The sequence below is a fragment of the Arabidopsis lyrata genome (assembly GCF_000004255.2).
Source record: "Arabidopsis lyrata subsp. lyrata unplaced genomic scaffold ARALYscaffold_8, whole genome shotgun sequence".
Lineage (NCBI taxonomy): Eukaryota > Viridiplantae > Streptophyta > Magnoliopsida > Brassicales > Brassicaceae > Arabidopsis > Arabidopsis lyrata.
Genome location: NW_003302548.1, coordinates 1,535,448 through 1,555,303, shown reverse-complemented (window position 1 = coordinate 1,555,303; position 19,856 = coordinate 1,535,448). Strand labels below are relative to the sequence as shown.

Genomic DNA, 19,856 nt, shown 5'->3' with positions numbered 1-19,856 from the left:
TTTCCTTTTATCGACTATTTTATCGTTTTATTCTTGTGCGTATACTGTCGAGATCGTTCCGCGCAGGTTATTGAGGACGACCTCAATAACTTGGTCGATAATCGTGTTTGGGTCGGACCCAGAACATTTTTAGGTGCGACCTCCGGGGTCGTTCCGCGCAAGTTATTGAGGACGACCTCAATAACTTGGTCGATAATCGTGTTTGGGTCGGGCCCAGAACATTTTTAGGTGCGACCTCCGGGGTCGTTCCGCGCAAGTTATTGAGGACGACCTCAATAACTTGGTCGATAATCGTGTTTGGGTCGGGCCCAGAACATTTTTAGGTGCGACCTCCGGGGTCGGCTTATCCTGTTCGAATGATTAAAATGAACGTGATTGCGAGTTCGGCCTCGGCTTACATGATCAGTCGTTTTAGTCTTGCGAGTACAGAACTCGGCTTTTGTTCGATTAGACACCGGGCCAGGGTGCTAACGTAATTCGTTTCGTTTCTGCCTTTAGAAAGATAGATTTTATTAATATTTGCAGCTGTGCCTCGTAAATGAGGCTGCCTACGTACCCTCTGATCGGAGGGATCAAGCCGCTCGTAGTTCACATTACATAGTGAGGCGTCGGTAAAGCCGAGCTCTTTTTTTTTTTTTTTTAATAATAATATCGCTTCAGGTGCATCGAATTCCATGTGCGGGGGACTTCGACACCGGACATTGTGAGGAGCTCGTAGTCTCCGGGTCGGACGATCTTCGATATCTGATAGGGACCTTCCCAATTCGCGCCGAGCTTCCCGGCGTTGAGTTCGGCCGTGTTTTCGAACACTTTTCTGAGGACAAGGTCGCCTTCGACAAAATGCCGATTATGGACTTTCTTGTTGTAATATTTCACAGCGGCAAGCTGATAATTCTGGATTCGGCACAGTGCGACGTTGCGGTTTTCTTCTAGATCGTCGAGGTTGTGTCTCATCATCTCGTCGTTGAGGTTGTTATCCTGTACCATCATGTTTTGTTTGTATTGTCTTGTTTGTTGCTTCAGCCTGACCGTTGCCTTGGGGGTAACGCGGCGTTGACTTGTTGAGACGAATTTTCCAGCTAGCGCATAAAGCCGTTGTCCGTGATTATTTCGTACGGTAGGCCGTGCCGACAAATGATGTATTTCCAAACGAAGTTCTGTACGTCTTTGGCTTTGATCGTTGCAGAGGATTCAGCTTCGACCCACTTGAGGATTCAGCTTCGACCCACTTGGTGAAGTAATCAGTCATGACGAGGATGAAGCGTTTTTGCCGCGAAGCTGGAAGTGGACCGACGATGTCCATGGCCCAACGAATGAAAGGATATGGCGCGGCACCAGCTTTCATTAGTTCGGTCGGCTGGTGGATGACGGGGGCGTGCCGTTGGCATTGCTCGCACTTGAGCACGTAATTTTTACAATCCGAGATCATCGTCGGCCAGTAGTAGCCGAGCTTTCTGATTTTGAGTGCAAGAGATCGTCCTCCTGAATGGTTTCCACCTCCTCCCTCGTGTGTCTCTTTCATGACTTCTGCCGCGTCCACCTTATGGAGGCAGCTGAGTACTGCCCCGGAGGCGTTGTACCGAAGTAAGCGTTCGCGGTACAGAGTGTATTTTGATGATTTGGCGCATAGACGCCGTGCTTCCCATTTGTCTACCAGAACCGTCCCATCTGACAGGAAATCGCGTATTTCGAGGCGCCAATCGTCGGGGTCGCTTATCGGATCTGGTGCGGCACGGCTGCACACAAGGTTGACGGATTCGATCCCTTCAATGCTGGGGTGATCGATGCTTTCGACTGGTATGACGCGGCGAAGGTCTGGGTCGGACGTTGAGGCTAGTGCTGCTAGAGCGTCTGCGGGAGCGTTATCTCCCCGTGGTATCTTGGTTAGCTCGAACTCTGTGAATTGTTTGGACAGACGCTGGACGACCTTGAGGTATGCGTCCATTCTATCATTTCTTGCTTCGTAGTCGCCGCTATATTGACTTGCTACGAGCTGCGAATCGATCATGGCACGAAGTCGTCGGACGTTCATTCCAATTGCGAGTCGTAGTCCGGCGATGAGTGCTTCGTATTCGGCGACGTTATTTGTTGCCGCGAAACGTAGCCGGAAGGACTGCTCTAAAATTTCGCCGGTTGGGGAGACGAGCCTGATGCCGACATCTGATCCATGTAAAGAGGACGAGCCGTCTGAATAGAGGGTCCAAGTACCATTCGTTTGATTGGTGCTTAGTGTGATGTCGTCCGGGTTCACTGCTGGTAATTCGATGATGAAGTCGGCGAGGACTTGAGATTTCATGGCTGGTCGAGCCCGGAAGTCGATGTCGTATTCACTGAGTTCGACGGCCCACTTGGTCATTCTTCCAGACAGGCTCGGACTGTGTAACGCGGTTTTGATAGGTTGGTTTGTAAGCACGGCCACGGTATGAGACTGGAAGTAGGGGCGCAACTTCCTCGCCGACGTAACGACTGCTAGCGCGGCTTTTTCCATTGTAGGATAGCGGACCTCGGCCTCGATTAGCGATTTACTTACATAGAAGATTGGTCTCTGTTCGCCGCGGTCGTCTCGTACTAATACCCCGCTGACGGCCCAACTGGATACAGCTATGTATAGGAATAAAGTTTCGCCGTTCTCAGGTTTTGCGAGTACCGATGGCGTCGTCAGATACGTCTTAAGCTCGGCGAATGCCTTCTCGCTTACGTCGTCCCAGGTAAACTTGTCTCTCCGCTTTAGTAGGTTGTAGAACGGCAAACATTTGTCCATCGACCTCGAGATGAATCGATTAAGAGCCGCGATCCGGCCGGTCAGCCGTTGTACTTCCTTGGCGTTTCTGGGAGAGGGTAACTGCAGTATAGCGCAAATTTGTTTTGGGTTGGCTTCTATCCCTCTCTTGGTGACGACGTAGCCCAAGAACTCGCCGGATGTTACCGCGAATGTACATTTGGCCGGGTTCAACTTCATTTGGTATTTGTTTAGCACGTCGAAGCATTGTCGGAGGTTCTGAACGTGGTCGTCAGCTTTCAATGACTTAACGAGCATGTCGTCGATGTAGACTTTGACAGTTCGGCCGAGCTGTTCGGCGAACATTTTGTTGACGAGGCACTGATACGTTGCTCCGGCGTTTTCAGACCAAAAGGCATCACCTTGTAGCAGTACGTTCCACGATCGGTGATGAAGGACGTCTTTTCCTGATCGTCTTTATGCATGAGAATTTGGTTGTATCCAGAGAAAGCGTCCATGAACGATAGGAGCTCATTCCCTGCTGTGGCTTCGACGAGCCGGTCGATATGCGGCAAAGGGTAGCTATCTTTTGGACACGCCTTGTTCAGATCGGTGAAGTCGACGCACACCCGTCACTTACCGTTCTTCTTTTTGACTACGACGGGATTTGCCAACCACTCTGGATATCGGACTTCGATGATGGAGCCGGCGCCTAGTAGCTTTTCGACCTCGTCATTTACTGCTTTGGCTCGTTCTGGACCCAATTTGCATCTTTTCTTCTTAACAGGTTTGAATGTCGGATCCACACCTAGCTCGTGGGACGTTATCGAGGGGTCGATTCCCGGCATGTCCTCAACGCTCCAAGCGAAGGTTGACGAATTCTCTTTGAGGAGGGCTACAAGGGTCGCTTTGATTTCTGGACTAATTTCAGCCCCGATGCTAACACATTGCAGTGGATCCGACACGTCGATATTCACAAGCTCCGTTCGACTTAGCTCCGATTCCTCGTAGGATTTGCCCGGTGTCTTTACTACTACGGAGCTGGGCGCAGGCTCCTCTTTCTTTGGTTGCTATAATTTCTTTTCGGCGCGGTTCTTGTGTTCGATCAGGAAACACGTCCGCGCTACTTGCTGATTTCCTTTGAGAGTGAAGATTCCCTGATGAGTGGGAAACTTGACACACTTGTGGTAGGTGGACGCGACGGCCTGCATTTGATGAAGCCAAGGTGTCCCCAAGATTACATTGTATATCGTCGGTTTATCGATGACAACGAACTTAACCCAGGCGATCGTACCGCCGACAAACGTGGGTAGTTTGATAGTACCGAGAGACATGATGAAGTCGCCATCAAACCCGGCCAATGGTCGAGAGCGCGGCTTTATACGCTGGTCAGCTACGTTCATCGCGGTGAGGGTATCTTTAAAGATTAGGTCGACTGAGCTGCCTGTATCGATCATGACGCGCGTAACTCGGCTATCGCTGACGATTAGCTCGACAACTAGCGGATCGTTGTGGGGGAGATCGACTCCGACGAGGTCGTCTTTCGTGAAAGAAATGGGTTCGATCTCCACGGAAGGTTGGCTCGGCGTTACTGGCCACGTCTCCATCATTTCGGCTTTCTTTCGGTACTGCTTGATCGAACAGACTGAATCATTGCAATTTTGGAGGCCGCCCATGATCATATGAATTTGTCGGACGATGCTGGGAGCGTCAGCGATAGCTTTGCCTTGGCGTTGTCTTTTGGCCGGATCGTTTGTTTGGTCGTCGTTTGCAGTGGCTCCTTCAGCTCGGTCCTGAAGGAATTGTCGAGCGGTTGTTTCGTTATGTCTTTGGTTTTTATTACTCCCTTGGGCACGATCGCATTCGATGGTGATGCCGCCGCTCTTATACTTAGCCATGAGGAGTCCTTGCAGGTAGCGACAGTCCTCCGTCGCGTGGGCCTTGCTTTTATGATACTCGCAATACACCGGCCCTGTAGTAACGGCATCTATATCTCTCGCCCATTTGTTCCATTGTTTGGGCGTCGTGCCTTTACTATTCATGACGAACGTGGCCGGCTTTCTACCTTGGCTCGTATTGCGGTCGAGATGCTGTCTTGGCTCCGCAGGTTTTGCCACAGGAGCTTCTTTCGGCGCCGATGCCTTTGTCACTCCGTGCTTTCGTGACAGAATGAGCCGCTCCTCCTCTAATTCGATGTACCTCGTCGCTCTATGAAGTGCGTCCTCGAGCGTGTTCGGGACATGGAGCATGATATCGTCCCTAAACTTAGAGTCATACCACACTGCGTTGTGCAGAGCTACGATTGCGGCTTCGTCTAGGACGACGATCCGGGTAATGACGTCCTTGAAACGGTCGATAAATAATCGGAGGGACTCTGTGGGTCCTTGCGCAAGGGACCAGAGGTTGGCATTGGTCGTCTGGTTCTGTATAAGCGGCGAGTAATGCTTGAGAAACGTTACGGACAGTTCACGATAACTGCTGATTGAGTTTGGCTTAAGTCTTGAGAACCAGTTGAGGGCGGCACCGGTTAGATGCTTGGTGAAAATCTGGCATTGTCCTGCTTCGAAGTTTTCATCGGTTAGTTCAGCTCGGTTGATCGCGATGCCGAATGATGTTAGGAATTCTTTTGGATTGCCCTTTCCATTATAGGGCTCGAGCTTTATCTTTTGGCGCCCTCGGAGTGAGATGCTGGTTATTCTCCGAGTGAAAGGAGTTTGCTGTGTTTCTTCAAGGACGCGGTCGAGTTCTGGTGCGGCGCTCGTGGCCTTATGAACCTTTGTGTTCAAATCTTGGACAATGCGTCGTAGTTCGGCGAGCTCTAGGTCTCGGGTATTTTCGCTCGACGAAGTGACAGGATGGATTTGCCGGGTCGGCACTTGGTTTCCTTGAGCGGGTCGCACACCTTGCGTCTGACTTGCGTTTAGGCGATTGATTTCATCCTGAGCGCAAGCTTGGGCTGCTGCCAGAGATTCGAGTCGCACGTTCGTCCTGGCCTCTTGCTGGCTCAGGTGCGTGAGGATGTTTTGAAGCAGGTCGTCTGGTTCGCTGCGGTCCTAACTCCTTTAGTTTGTCCCGGCTCTGGCGTTAACCTGCGGGTTCGTCGTGTTACGTCCGTTCGAGGGAGTTATCTGAGCATCAGGACGTGGTGCCGGGTGCGGTCTGGTAGCTGCCGCGGTAGGTCCTTCCGGCGTCGGGGGTAGCGAAGGCGGTGCGGCTGCGGGCGTGCATGCTTCTCCTCCCGAGCTGGAGGCACTTGCGCCGAGTGCGTTGTGGAATGCGTCTGTCATCTTTGTTGTTTCGTCGGTTCGTAGTTTTGAGAGAAATCTTCGAGCTTCTCCCCTACCTAGCGCGCCAACTATTGATCCTCAAAATCACACAAGTACGTATTCGGAGTCTTAAGGGCGAAAGAAGAATCTCTTATTTAAAGAACGAGCCGACAATTGCAAAAATAGACGAGCTAAAAACTTAGAGTACGAGCCGAGCCGCAAAGTGCTCTGACGGTTGTACGATATTCTCTGTAATAGCGGTTATTTCGGGATCCCCTCTCCAATCATTCTTTTTTCTATTTATAGGGTACAGGGGTAGGGTACCCTGTGCGTGTAAAATGTCTTTTTTGCCCTCCTGGTCGGTGGAGCATCTAACGGGCCTTAAACGGGCCTCAGGTTATCTTTTAAGAGTGCTGGGACGTGGGAATGATGGGCCTTCAAAAGGGGTTTGGGCCCGAGCCCAAAACCCACCATCAATAGTGATCTTCTCTTTGTGAGATGTCTAGATGTTATGGTTTGATGCACAAACTATATGTGCTCTTTCCTAGAGGAGTAGTAGCCCAGACGAAAACAACAGAGGTTTGGTATGTGGAGATTGCACTCGAAACAACTGAAGTCGAGTGGTGTGATGTTCTCATTGATGGTTTGGTTTCTCTTTATGAAATGTCTTAGCTATTGTGGTTTGATGCACAAACTCTCCCCCATTTACGCATTCATAGAACTTGTCGTTTAATTGTTTTCTTTTCATAATCCTAAATTTCATCTTGTGTTAGAAAATTGTTGATTTAAAAGTGAAAATGTATTTGCTTTTTATCTTGGTTTTGTGCATTGAGAGTTTAAGGGTGTGAATGGTAACACTAAAAAAGGCGTTTTTTTTACCTTTTTCAGCAAATCCGTCAATTGGTCACCATTCACCATTTTTTGAACAGATTTGCGTTTTTCAAAAAAAAAAAAAAAAAAAAAATTTGCGGAATTGTCCAGCGGTTAAAGCCTTGGACCGCCTTTTAAAAAATTTCTGGTCATTATCCAGCGGTTTTCAAAACCGCAGCAACAAATAATACAACGGATAATAAAACATGCTTTTGCATTTTAAATAATTAAAACTACTAGTACATATACAGCTTTTTTCCCTTTTTTTTTTGTTTAACAAAATACATATCTACATATACATTTTAGCAGTACTTTTTTGTTTTAATTCATTTGGATCCGGGTTTTGACCCGGTTTTAATTTGTTCGGATCCTGGATAAGAGATTTAAGGAAATTTGTAATAAAAACAATCTCATAGTTGGCCAATATTAATTCGCAGAATTCAGTTTGTTATTATTACCTAAACTAATTGCCACATTAATCGTAACTTAATAACTTTATTCTCTAATTGATTTCGAATATATTCACAATCTAAACTAATTAATATCACATATCTTATCTCATCTATTGTTCCTTTAAATTCTACTATACAATCTTTTAAATTCGTCAATATGGCTCTAACAATTCAAAGAAAGAGTGGTTGGATTAAAATCCAAACTAAAAACAAAACAAAATCACAATTCAAAGAAAGAGTGGTTGGAAAATAGAAGTTTAACTAATTATATATATATATATATATATATATATATATATATAAGTTCTTAATTTAATTTGTTTTTGCAGGAAAATAGAAGTTTATAGCAATCCTCTTTTGATTTGATCTTATTTTTTAAGCATGAAAGTATTATTGGAGAAAGAGTAATGTGGTGTACTACTTAAGCAAGGATCAACAATAAAAATGTTTTAAAAACAAAATATATATGTAATTTGATCACATTTATTATATAATAATTTTATGAATTACAGTTAGTTTTGATCCGTTTTAATTTCTTATTATGTAAAACAAAAATATTAATGAAAAGAGGTTAATGACAAAATCAAAAAAAAAAAAATTGAGTAATGGAAAGATATTCCAAGATTTTTTCATATTTCCATTAATTATAACAAAATCCCTTAATTATCGCATTGAATGCAGATTATTTAAAATGATTATACAAACTCAAAATAGAAAATAATCTTTTTCAAATCCCTCAATATTTGGAAACCTATTGTAATTAATATCGATTTATCAGTAACAAATAATTATTTCTTAATTCAAAAATTCTTCAAGAATATTGTTTCATGCGGGTTGATTTTTTTTAATAAACAATAGGTTATATCAATAGATAATCTTAAAAAAAAATCGATTTTTTAAAAAGAAACATAGCCCTTGAGTTTACTACTATTTACGATGGCATCCCATTGGCATTTATTATTTAGATTTTCAAAATTACATCAAAGATATTAACCTAAACAATCATTGCCGAAAAATCTTTACAAAATATATTTATTAGCCATAACTATCCTTGCTACAATTACATCCATACTGCATTGTTATAATATTTATTTACTCAAAAAAATTACAAACCAAAAATATCATTTTTGACATATATAAAATTACTTATATTATTTAAAAATATTATAATAAAATGCAAACAACAAAAGAAATTAAATTTAAATCCGCCATATATCGTTACTTAATGAACTGTATGTTTTCATTTCTATATTTTAAAAATTGAAACCTAAAACATACTAATCGTACACTAACACTAAATAATATATAGATATATATGTACATTTTTTAAAAAAAACTATTGGTTATATCTGTAGATAACCTTCAAAAGATTTAAATTTTGACTTTTAAAAATAAAATATAGCCCCGCGGTGTACCGCGGGTCAATTTCTAGTACATGTTAAAACACAAACATGTTTTATTTTTTTATACACAAACACAAACATTTTAATATCTTTCATAACAAATACAAACTTCTCTTTTATACACAAATACAAACTTTAACATTTTTTTTTGATAATTTTTCTTTAAAAATTTATTCTCAAGTCTCCCACATTTTCAGGTAATATTTTAATTTATAAATGGTGACTCTTTGCCCAAAAAAAAAAAAAATGGTGACTCTAATATTTTGTGTCCATTTAAAAAAGTGATGCAACTATTTTCATCATTTGTTATTATTGATGTTAATTTGTGTCATTTGAAAAAAAAAATTAAAATTTTGCATTAATCAATGTAAATGATGTTAATATTTAAATAGGTTATGAAAAATAATATGAATTATTGTGTATCTTTTGTAAATTATTTAAATATATATATATATCATTTATGAAATAACCGATGATATATAATATATGAGATAATATAGAATAGATGACATAGAAGCCTACTTGTAAATGATTTAAATATAGAATAGATGACATAGAAGCAACGGAGATAAGAGATGGAGAATATATGAAGCAAATAAGAGATAATATTGCAAATATGTTATGGGAAAATCAAAGTAATAGATAATACTTTTTCATGTGTTGTACTTTTTTTATGATAAAATTATTCAACGGATTCAACAATATGTATGTTTAAAAATTAAATTTATATTTTATCAATTTGTGTATTAATGGTTTATAAATATCTGTTATTGTTTATTTATTAACAAAAAAAAAAATTAATTATTAATTTATATATATATTTATATATAAAACCGCACTTATCCCGCAAATAGCTTTTTCACCAATCAAATAGTATTTCGTACCGTTTATTTTATACAAACCGCACTTGTCCCGCAAATATATTTTTCCCGCACGTCCCGCAGTTGAACCGTACCGCACTATAATACCGCACTTCTCCCGCACCGCAAAACGCGGTTACCATTCGGAGCCTAAGAAGCAAATGTGGACAACATTCTGCCATGTCATCTCTCCTTATAATTTTTACAAATGAAATTATTGTACCTAGTTAGTAATTCATATAAATAAATCAGAGACCAACAATAATAATTCAAAATAGAAAGTCCAATTTTTAAATGAATTTAGTAAATATTTGTCTACAAGATAATAAGAAAAAAATTGTACTATTTATGGATTTATTTATTCAACAGAACTCATAATTATAAGAATCCCGAGAAGAACAGTTGTGATCAAAATGGCAGAAACCACATGGCCATGAATCGTCTTGTCTGTACGATGATTCACTATTTTCTTATAAAATTTTGATTCTACATTATTGTCGCAAATTTTTTGGCCTTTTTGAATAATGATAGTGAATTTAAAACAATATGCAAACCTTTAATATTCAACATACATATGGAATCAACTTGCGGGAACGAATATGTCGCCCTTTACAGTAAGAAATAATTAATTAATTTTGACTTATCATATGAAGTCTATAAATTTAAAAGAAAAAAGCTAGTTAGTCTACTCTCATATATAACGTATACAATTCCTTCTTCCTTTTTTCTTTAGAAAGACCAATTCATAGCTACTGTTGAGTTCTGGCAAATATTCAACCTTCATTGTTAGGACTATTGATGACATGTGATCACCAAAAAAAAGGACTATTGATGACATGTTAATATATAGAGATAGAGAAAAATATGTCGCCATATTTTGCAATGACTAATAGACAATTCTTACTAACTAGGATTATAATTTTGAATATATCTAAACTCTAAAACAAAATATATATATATATATAGGTAGTCGATGCCGTTTATATTAGCATTGTGAAAGTGATACGAATTATATATTTTCCATCTTAGTTTTATTCGCGTGGAGGAAACTAAACTGCAACAAAATATACAGGTAGTCGATGCCGTTTATATTAGCAAGTGAGACCATCTACATTCGGCTCACATTAGCAAGCAAGTTGCATAATCCAATGAATGCGACCAAAGACAAATTAAAATCCCTAAGCCAAGAAACCAATTACTTCACAACAAGCAAACCCAAAACGCAATTTAAGTGTTTAACCTAAACATTATATTTTGGATTTTCTTCTTCTCAAGTAACCAAATAAATATAATTTAATTAGATAGTACTACAAGACATGTCGGGGATTTATCCAATACACTCCCAAACGGGAAGAAAAAAAAACTCCCAACAGTGGATAAAAAACAAAAAACAAAAAAAACTCCCAACACTAAACCGGTCAATTAATGAAAATAAAACAAATTGAACCGGCCGGTTAAGTAATCAAGCTTCTAAAAAACCGGTCATCTTAAGAACGGAGTTCCGGTGACGGCTCAAGTCTCTTCCTTTTAGAGTACAAACGGAAAACGCAATTTGCTCTTTCATTCTTCTTTCGATAATTACATGTGGAGGAGTCTTATCTTCTTCCTCCTCCTCCGTCGTGTCCCATTTAAAATATCGAAAATTATTCGTCGGAATTCTCACCGGAGATGTTTTCTCCGCCGTCACCTGCCGTCTTGTACCCTTCTTCTCGTCGTTTCTTGTGTTAAAGAGTTTAGTTTTCTGGATTTTGGATTGGTCGGAAAATATAATATCTGATTCTTGAAATTCTTCCGACATTATTGTAATATCAAAAATGTATATTTTTCGAGAAGACTAGAGAGAGTTAAAGAGAGATGATATGATCGATGAGGATGGAGAAGAAAAAGATAACAATGAGGAAATATGAAATATATAGACCGATTGAGACACATATGTGGCCATATAGAGCATCGTATGTCTTATATACACGTAAGAATCACGTATAAAAATGTAAATGTATGTGTTTGTATGTATACGTGTACGTATAAGCAAATCTAGTATTTCAATATGATGATGTCATTAGGATATCTTTGGGTGAAATCATAATTCTACAATATGATTCTTTGTCATCACTCAAGTTTTCATTGCCGTGTATAATTAATTATTTTGATTTTAGTCATTAATTAGTTATTAATGATTTCTATTGTGTTTGAATTTTAAAAGGAAACTATTCTAAATTTACACTTTCTTTTACCATGAATAAATCATCATACATTGTAGAATTACTACAACATGAATTATTATTTGATTCATATTAGGTTATTTATGAACCAAAAAGAAAAATAAAATTGTAGAATGACTAAAACATGAATTATATTTTTATTCAATTGTGTGCTAATAACATCTTATTGAACCATGTAAGTATTCTGTCATCTTATTGAATTACCAATTGAGAATCTTAATTATTAATGAAGAAGATCTGATCATCTGATTAATTGAGTATCTCCAACAACAAAAAGTCACAATGACTGATGATTAAGCTACGTCGGTGAAACGCAACCAGAGCGGCGCGTCCGGAGGATTACGCGTTTTCAATCTCAACGTCACGCGTGTACGCGGTTACACGCTTAAATCCAATTCCATCCACTCATATCCATACACGTGTATTAGTACAAGGTTAGGGCTCTTCAGTGCCACGTTTTTGTTTTTGTCCAACACAACACAACACAAGAGTCCCTTTCTTATGCGTTTACGTGGCGTCGTTCGCTAACGGCATATATTCTTTTATCTCATGAAACAGACGAATTGCGAGGCAAATTTAGGAAGTCGTAACACGACATGTTGAAGATTAAAACAAGTTTCTTGAAATATTATAGATCATTTTTGGCAGGTTTAGTGTTTCAAGAAATAAAATGTACATTTGTATTCAAAATATAACACGAGAGCTAGATAATGATTCAGAGTTTTATTTCTTTCTTTCAGTTACCCAAATAATGATTAGAAACGACTGATCAGTGATCACACTCTAGTAAAATTCGAAAATACTAAAACCACCCAAAGAAGAAAGAATCAAACTAAGGAAACAGAAATTGGACTCCTCACAACATGAAGTCCATCGGTCCAACTAAACCATCCAAACCGATATCGATCCCTCCGAGCCTCACCTGTAAACCCGTATCCCTGTGTCGTAAAAATGATGTTAAACCGCTTCTTCTGACCAATCCGATCAAAGACCAAAACATTTGGTTCAGCCTTAACAATGACACCATACGGCGGTTGAGCGTTGAAGACATATACGCTTGTTGAATTACCCGGTCGTCCAACACATGTGACCGTCCTCGTAACGGCCACTGTTCCAGTGAGATATGGAATTGAGATTGACGGGTAATTTAGGTTATAACCGGGAGGAATTCTACTTGGACATTTGAATGTCGGGTCAAGATTGGTTAAACCAACCGAACAACAGTATAGAAGGTAAGATTGGTATGATGCATCGTAGACTAAACCGGGAGATGCAGCTTTTGTTGGACTAAAATGTCCTGACCCAAGCGCAAATGGGTTTGCGGGTGAACCATCATAGTCTTGGATTGGTTCATTGTCCTCGTTGGTCATCGAAGCTACAAAAAAAACAAAGGTTCATTGGTTTAGTAATAATCTGTGCCGACTTTCTTAGCAAAAAAAAAAAAAAAATCTGTGCCGACCCGAAATCGTACCAAAAATTGGTTTAGTTATTTTGAACCAACTAAATAACCGAAAGTTTTTGTTACCAGTGGTCATGAGGGCAGATCTTATAGCAGCACTACTCCATGAAGGGTGCATGCTTTTGAGAAGGGCAATTGCACCAGCAACATGAGGACAAGACATAGAAGTTCCTGAGTCGAGATTATAACCTAAAACTCGTCGGTCTCTCGAATCTTTGCTCGCTGAATCCGCCCCACTCCACGCGGCTAATATATTAAGTCCTGGCGCAATAATATCCGGCTGTAAAAAACCAACAAAAAGGGTTGTGTTGAGTTGAAAAAAAATATTTGAAGTCACAAGAACAAAAGAGTTTACCTTTAGAATGTTAGCATCTACCCAATTTGGGCCTCTACTAGAAAAACTAGTCATAAAAGGAGCCGGTTTGTATAGGTAAACTGAATCTTCCGGTTGGTTTCGGTAAAGTACGGTTTCTGCCGGTTTAATGAAAGCAACCGGTTCATAAGTATTGTAGATGTAGTCGAGAATCCTATCGACCGTGGATGAGAAAACCAAAACAGTTGGTACGAAATGAGACTCAACGTCGAATGCATCGTTATCCCGAGCATTTGCTAAAATCATACCAACTCCTCCGGCTCGCTTTACCTCAATACCTTTACCAATTGTTGAACCTGAACCGTAACCTCTCAAACATAGTACCACTTTACCTCTCACAAGATCCGGTGAAAGTGAATTCGGTAAACATAGCCTTGATCACCACACAACAAAAAAAATACTATTATATAAGCCAAATAATCTAAAATTTGTAACAAAAGTAAAAATTTTTTTTTTTTTTTTATCTAACATTAACATCGCCATTCATCCTTTGATAAAGAAGGTAAAAACTTACAATGCGTCGTTCCTTGAAACGCCGGGAACAACCACGTCAGGAGCGTAGACTAGAGGAGCAAAATTGTCCATCTTTAATGTTGTTAATGAGTCCGACTAGAAAATAAAAAACTTCATGATGTTAACTTCATTATACACATACAATATTAATTAATAGAACTAAGTTTATATCAATACTAAAAAATTATATTGAAAGAATTATACTCAAAATGCATATATCACATAGTTCCCTATTTACCTACCAAATTTAAGATTGTCATAATTCACAAAAGCTATCTAATAATAATTTAGCGGGGAAAAGATAAATTATTATTAGATAGCTTTGTGAATTATGACAATCTGACGAAGACATGTTTTTGGATTCGAACCACAATTGTCCTTGTAATGTATATGGTTTAATAAGTTGTAACGTTTTGATGTTAGGTTTATTACCTCGAATATATAGCCATCACCAAGTTCAAGACGGCCTACGAAAAATCGATCAAGACTACTAGCTCCCACGGTAATAATCCACGGAGCTGGATTCGACAGAGTTTGCCCCGCCGGTCCATCATTTCCAGCGCTAGCCGCAACCACAATATCTCTTTTAACCGCGTGTAACGCTCCTATCGCGATTCCATCCTCCATATACGTATGAGGTTCAACCGCTCCAATAGAAATACTGATAACATTGACACCATCAGCAATCGCATCGTCAAACGCAGCCAACATATCTTCATCAAAACAAGTGTTTGTGGCGTATTTTTCCGTGTTTGGAATCGCCCAACAAGCTTTGTAAACAGCAAGACGAGCCAATGAGGCGCCGCCTGAAGCCGTGCCCATAGCAATACCGCCGAGAGCAGAAACACCGTTTACTCGGCGACCAACGCCGGTTGAAGCTGTGTGGGAACCATGTCCATCAGCGTCTCGTGGAGACAAGAAGTCTTTGTTAGCTTCGGCATTGAACGGTCCGTAATATCTCTCGTACCCTCTTGCGTAGTACCTTGCTCCGATAATTTTCCTGTGATTATTGATTAATGACGTTAAAATCGAAAATGATGATAAGCATTAATAATAGGGATTTTAGTCTAATGTGCCATAGCAAAACTTACAGAAATTGCCACAAAACATTTGTCTTTCCAAATGTGCCATAATGGTGGACAAGACTTTGAACCAAAATTTTTTGGTAGACAATGAATGTTGTCCAAACAACAGATTGAAAATATATTTGGTGGACAAAAAATCTTATACACCTTTGAAACAAAGGACTTTTAGAGGACAAGAATTCGAAACGACATACAAAAATTTGGATAGACAAGAAATGTTGTCCACCATTATGACACATTTGGAAAGATTTATATGTTTTGTGACATTTTTGCTAAGTTTTTTAACAGTAAGTGACACATTAGTTAGATTTCTCTTAATAATAACCATTTCTAAAATGCTTTCTAATCTAAAAGTAATAATCGTAATTAATTAATAATAACCATTTCTAAAATGCTTTCTAGTCTAAAATGCTTTCTATTGCCCACATTAAGATTTATATGATATTTGTGGAAAATGTGAGTGTTAAATTTTCTCAGGCATATATATCATATATATATATATATATATACAATATGTATGTACTAGTGTACATATATTTCGACTAATTTCAATCAAAAAAATTGTAAGTTAATTTGAAGATTTGACATATTTGGTGAAAATGTTCATCTATACTAGTATTTTTGCAACACTTTGGTGACGGATGGGTTAAAATTCTTTTGGGTTAATTGGATATCCGACCCGTTTCAAAAAATTCTTCACAAAAAATTTGTTGGGTCGGGTTATAATTAACCCAACTCATACACCGGATATTCCATATTTAATAATTTAGATATTTAGAAGATTTGATTGAGATTTATAATTATGATTCTCCTATCATCTTTGTTTGATTTGTTTTTAACTGTTTTGAATCATCATATAATACATAAAGTTAAAAAAAAAATCATTTTTTTCTGTATATATTGTGATTCGAAATTTTAAAAATGGAGATATATTATCCAATTGACGAAAATGTGTGTTCAACGTTCTACATCGATTAAAATATTTAGACAATGATTCAGAATCATATCATAAATAAGAATATTAATAAAATAAATAAGTTTTTTGGCGGGACGGGTTTTTGAATCAACAATAATAAAAATATTAAAATATCATTAATCCGCCGCTTCAATACGGATTAAATCCTTATTTTTTTTAATACCACAAATATTAGACATATTAAATCAATCTTATTTAGAAAAGATTGTATAAAACCAAAAATTGTTCCGTGGTATAATGTCACGAGGTCTTAGAGGATGATATGATTTGTAAACTTTTATATATAATAAATAATCATTAAATTTCAAAATAAAAACAAATCACGGGACGGATTAAGAAATTACGGAACGGATTATTTCGGAAAGGATTTATATGGCGGACGAATTTGAATCAATATTTATATACCGCTTTAATACGGGTTCAATCCTCAGATTATTAATAATTGTCTCGTGGATTCGTGGTATACTGTTACTTAATAACAATTGTAAACTATAATATAAATAAATATGTTATAAGGAGATACAATTTACAAAATATTTTTATATTAACTTTAAAATTAAATCATCCCGCGGCTTAAAGTAAAAAACTAAGGAAAAATAGTTATGTAGCCGAGCTCATGATAAGGACATTGTATATTATATATTTTAAAAAATTAATGAAGATATATCTTTATTAAAGAAAACAAAACAAGTTTTTATTACCGATTACAGTGGGAAGAGTTGAAGGAAACACCGGTTTGGCAGATTCCTTTCCAAGATTCTGGAATTGGTCCCATTCCTTTGTCATCGAAACTCCTTGATTCTGGCCACACCCCTTTTATCTCCCCAAATATAAACAAATTATTCTCCCAATTATACAATATATTCAACAAACTAAATATTTTAAAGATTTTAGTAACCGAGTATATATATTTTGTGGAAAAGACTAGTTTGTTAACAGAAAATATGTTTTTGGTTAAAGATAAAACAAAAAAGTAGGTTCACTAGTTATTCAAAATGGTTCACAAACATAAAGTATGGACAAATAAACTTCTTAGAAAACTTACCACTATCGATAACACCAACTATGACCCCATCGCCGTGTTTTGCATTCTTCAAGAACTTTCTTCCGACACGAAACCGGTCACTCACATCATATTTGTGACGTGGGGCATCACCATCACTACGATAATCTTCGCCTTCTTCCTCCTTTAACCCTACAAATTCCCATGATCTTGTCGTATGGATCTTATACTTTCTCGGATCGCTCTTGAATACCGATATAACTCCTTTGAGTTCTATAACAATAAAAATGAAAAACAAAATAGCTTTAGCTAGTACCATTTTCAGTCATTAGCAAAATGTATACTTAGTTTCACTCAAAATTTTTAGTTTTAAGGGTTTTACGTACCTTTGAGTCTAGAGGCTTGGTCCAGTGTTAGCTCAGCCGCGAAGCCATTGATGCTATGCTTGTAGCTATACAATAGCGAAGATTTGGCATCTTCTTCGGATTCTTTAACAGATTGAAGATAAGAGTGATGATGAGCTTCAATTTCATGAAAGGCTTTATCACCTTTATGTTCTCCAAAATAAACAATATACACCTACAAAAACCAAAAAAAAAAAAAACGTTAATGTGAGGAATTAAGAAACTATGAATTTGAATATTTAAATTGGAAATGATATGAGATTTGAACACCTTATGGTAACAGACTCAATGCATGAAATTGATATTCTCTGCAAATTAAAGTGTTGAACAGATAAATTAAAAATTTTAACAGAAATTAACCTGTTTCTCTTTAGTGCATGAAGCTAAGAGAGGAAGGAGAAAGAGAAGAAGGGATAGAGAAATTCGTTTCATGGCCTTAGTTTTTTTGTTTTGTTTTGGTTTGGCGAAATGTTATAACCCTAATGCTTTATAGGTGTTTGATTGGCTATTTTACATTCGACAAAGAGCATCAAATTTAAAATGGTCCAACCAACTAATTATAGAAGTTTGATTGTTTTTTTAAGATTTATGCTAGTCTACAAATAAATTTATCAAATTGATATTCACCGATTGCTTTGAAAACAGATCATTTCATCGTATTAAATTATCTACATGATCTACAAAAAAATCCATTTACCTTAGATTGGGTGGGATACATGAGTATGACTATAGGAATATTCTACAAATTTTGGTATATTATTCAACAAGAAAAAAGAAACATAAATTGAGGGAATCGAAGATCTTAGATAATTTGTTACAATGCCGTCAAAAAAAGAATTCGATAATTTGTTACGAGAATCTAGATACGAATATGTTACAATGCTTCATCATCATATGAAAAAGTATATAAAATGCAAAAACAAATGTTGTGTTTTTTTTCTTCTTTTCAAAATAGTCTATTTTATTAAAGATTTCAATATTGTACTTTTTAGAATTTTAAAAATAGAAATGCTGTAAAATTCTTCTTTGTCGACAAATGTTTTTTCGCAATAATGTAATAAATCTTTTTGTTAGCGTACTCAAAGTGAATACATTAAAAACACAAAATTTTCTGCTAAAATGTATCCAAATTGTTGAGGAAATTCATCACTATTTCTTGGCTTTGTTTATATAGATTTTTTTTTTGTCGGTTATATAGATTTATTTAGGTTGTTAATATTACAAGTCAACATAGTGGTAGGGCTTCTTGTTTAACTCAAACCAGGCCCATGAGTCCATCACTCCGATAACTGCAATTGTTGATACGTGATTTCTTCTACCATCTTCACATGATAAATTGATGAGTGTAAAGAACACAAAAGTGTTTAGGAAGAATTATAATAGACTCTCATAAGAATAAAGTATAAATTACATTCTCTTATATAGAGATGAGATTTCCTAATTTAAGATAAATATAAATGTAAATAATATATTTAGAAATAATGGTAAATATCCTAAACTAAGATATGATAATCTTCTAGATCCTTCTTGATCTTCATGATTTCCATATTCTTGTGCAATCATCTCAACCGTCGATCTTGGTCGATCTCCGGTTCTCCCAATACCCCCCCGGCAAGCTCATACGTGGTTACACGTTTGAGATTGGACAAGTCTTCAGAATAACGGCTTTTATACCCGGTCGTCGGGTCATCATCGACGTTTATACCCGATCGAAGGGTTCAAAGCGGCTACAATACCCAGCCGTTAGGTCATCGACGTTTATACCCGATCGTAGGGTTCAAAGCGGCTACAAAACCCAGCCGTCAGGTCATCGACGTTTATACCCGATCGTAGGGTTCAAAGCGGCTACAAAACCCAGCCGTTAGATCATCGACGTTTATACCCGATCGTAGGGTTCAAGTAATAAAAATAACACCCGCGATTGCGAGGTTCGGATGTTGCTCGCGATGGCGAGACTAAAAAAAACAACTCACGAGGGCGAGTAGTTTAATCAAAAGGAGAAGTTAAACTCGCGAGGGCGAGAAAACATCATTGTTCCCGAAACTGATTTTTTTTTTTCTTTGCGGAAGCTAACATAACGGATCCAAAATCCACAGAAAGGATCTTGTCTCTGATACCATGATAAATTGATGAGAGTAAAGAACACAAAAGTGTTTAGGAAGAATTATAATAGACTCTCATCCGAATAAAGTTACAAAATACATTCTCTTATATAGAGATGAGATTTCCTAATTTAAGATAAATATAAATG

General features: G+C 37.9%; 2 protein-coding genes across 4 annotated transcripts; both read right to left on the bottom strand.

The window, feature by feature from the left end:
* Nucleotides 1–10,840: 10,840 nt before the first annotated feature.
* On the bottom strand, nt 10,841–11,716 carry LOC9299541. Its single transcript, XM_002863419.2, has one exon. The coding sequence runs from the start codon at nt 11,366–11,368 to the stop codon at nt 11,033–11,035; it is 336 nt and encodes a 111-aa protein (XP_002863465.1). The 5' UTR covers nt 11,369–11,716; the 3' UTR covers nt 10,841–11,032.
* Nucleotides 11,717–12,455: 739 nt separating this feature from the next.
* On the bottom strand, nt 12,456–18,234 carry LOC9299540 (subtilisin-like protease SBT5.5). 3 transcript variants are annotated; one of them, XM_021028769.1, is made up of 9 exons: nt 17,966–18,229; nt 17,588–17,780; nt 17,244–17,474; nt 16,900–17,011; nt 14,570–15,137; nt 14,139–14,233; nt 13,607–13,997; nt 13,318–13,531; nt 12,456–13,167 (listed from the first exon to the last, which is right to left on the bottom strand). In XM_021028769.1, exons 1-9 carry the CDS (start codon nt 18,035–18,037, stop codon nt 12,620–12,622), a joined length of 2,424 nt encoding a protein of 807 aa, XP_020884428.1. In that variant the 5' UTR covers nt 18,038–18,229; the 3' UTR covers nt 12,456–12,619. The 3 variants fall into 3 exon arrangements, with proteins under 3 accessions (XP_020884428.1, XP_020884421.1, XP_020884432.1); XM_021028762.1 differs by having other exon boundaries at nt 13,318–13,997; nt 17,966–18,234; XM_021028773.1 differs by lacking the exons at nt 17,588–17,780; nt 17,966–18,229 and having other exon boundaries at nt 13,318–13,997; nt 16,900–17,018; nt 17,244–17,314.
* Nucleotides 18,235–19,856: the final 1,622 nt, after the last annotated feature.

What these genes read in the sequence shown, in the direction of transcription:
- LOC9299541 (XM_002863419.2), bottom strand. Translation starts at nt 11,368, where the DNA reads ATGTCGGAAGAATTTCAAGAATCAGATATTATATTTTCCGACCAATCC.
- LOC9299540 (XM_021028762.1), bottom strand. Translation starts at nt 18,037, where the DNA reads ATGAAACGAATTTCTCTATCCCTTCTTCTCTTTCTCCTTCCTCTCTTA. An exon ending in CATGCACTAAAGAGAAACAG is followed by an intron (nt 17,781 to 17,965) that starts GTTAATTTCTGT and finishes TGGTTTTTGTAG; the next exon opens with GTGTATATTGTTTATTTTGG. An exon ending in CCAAGCCTCTAGACTCAAAG is followed by an intron (nt 17,475 to 17,587) that starts GTACGTAAAACC and finishes TTATTGTTATAG; the next exon opens with AACTCAAAGGAGTTATATCG.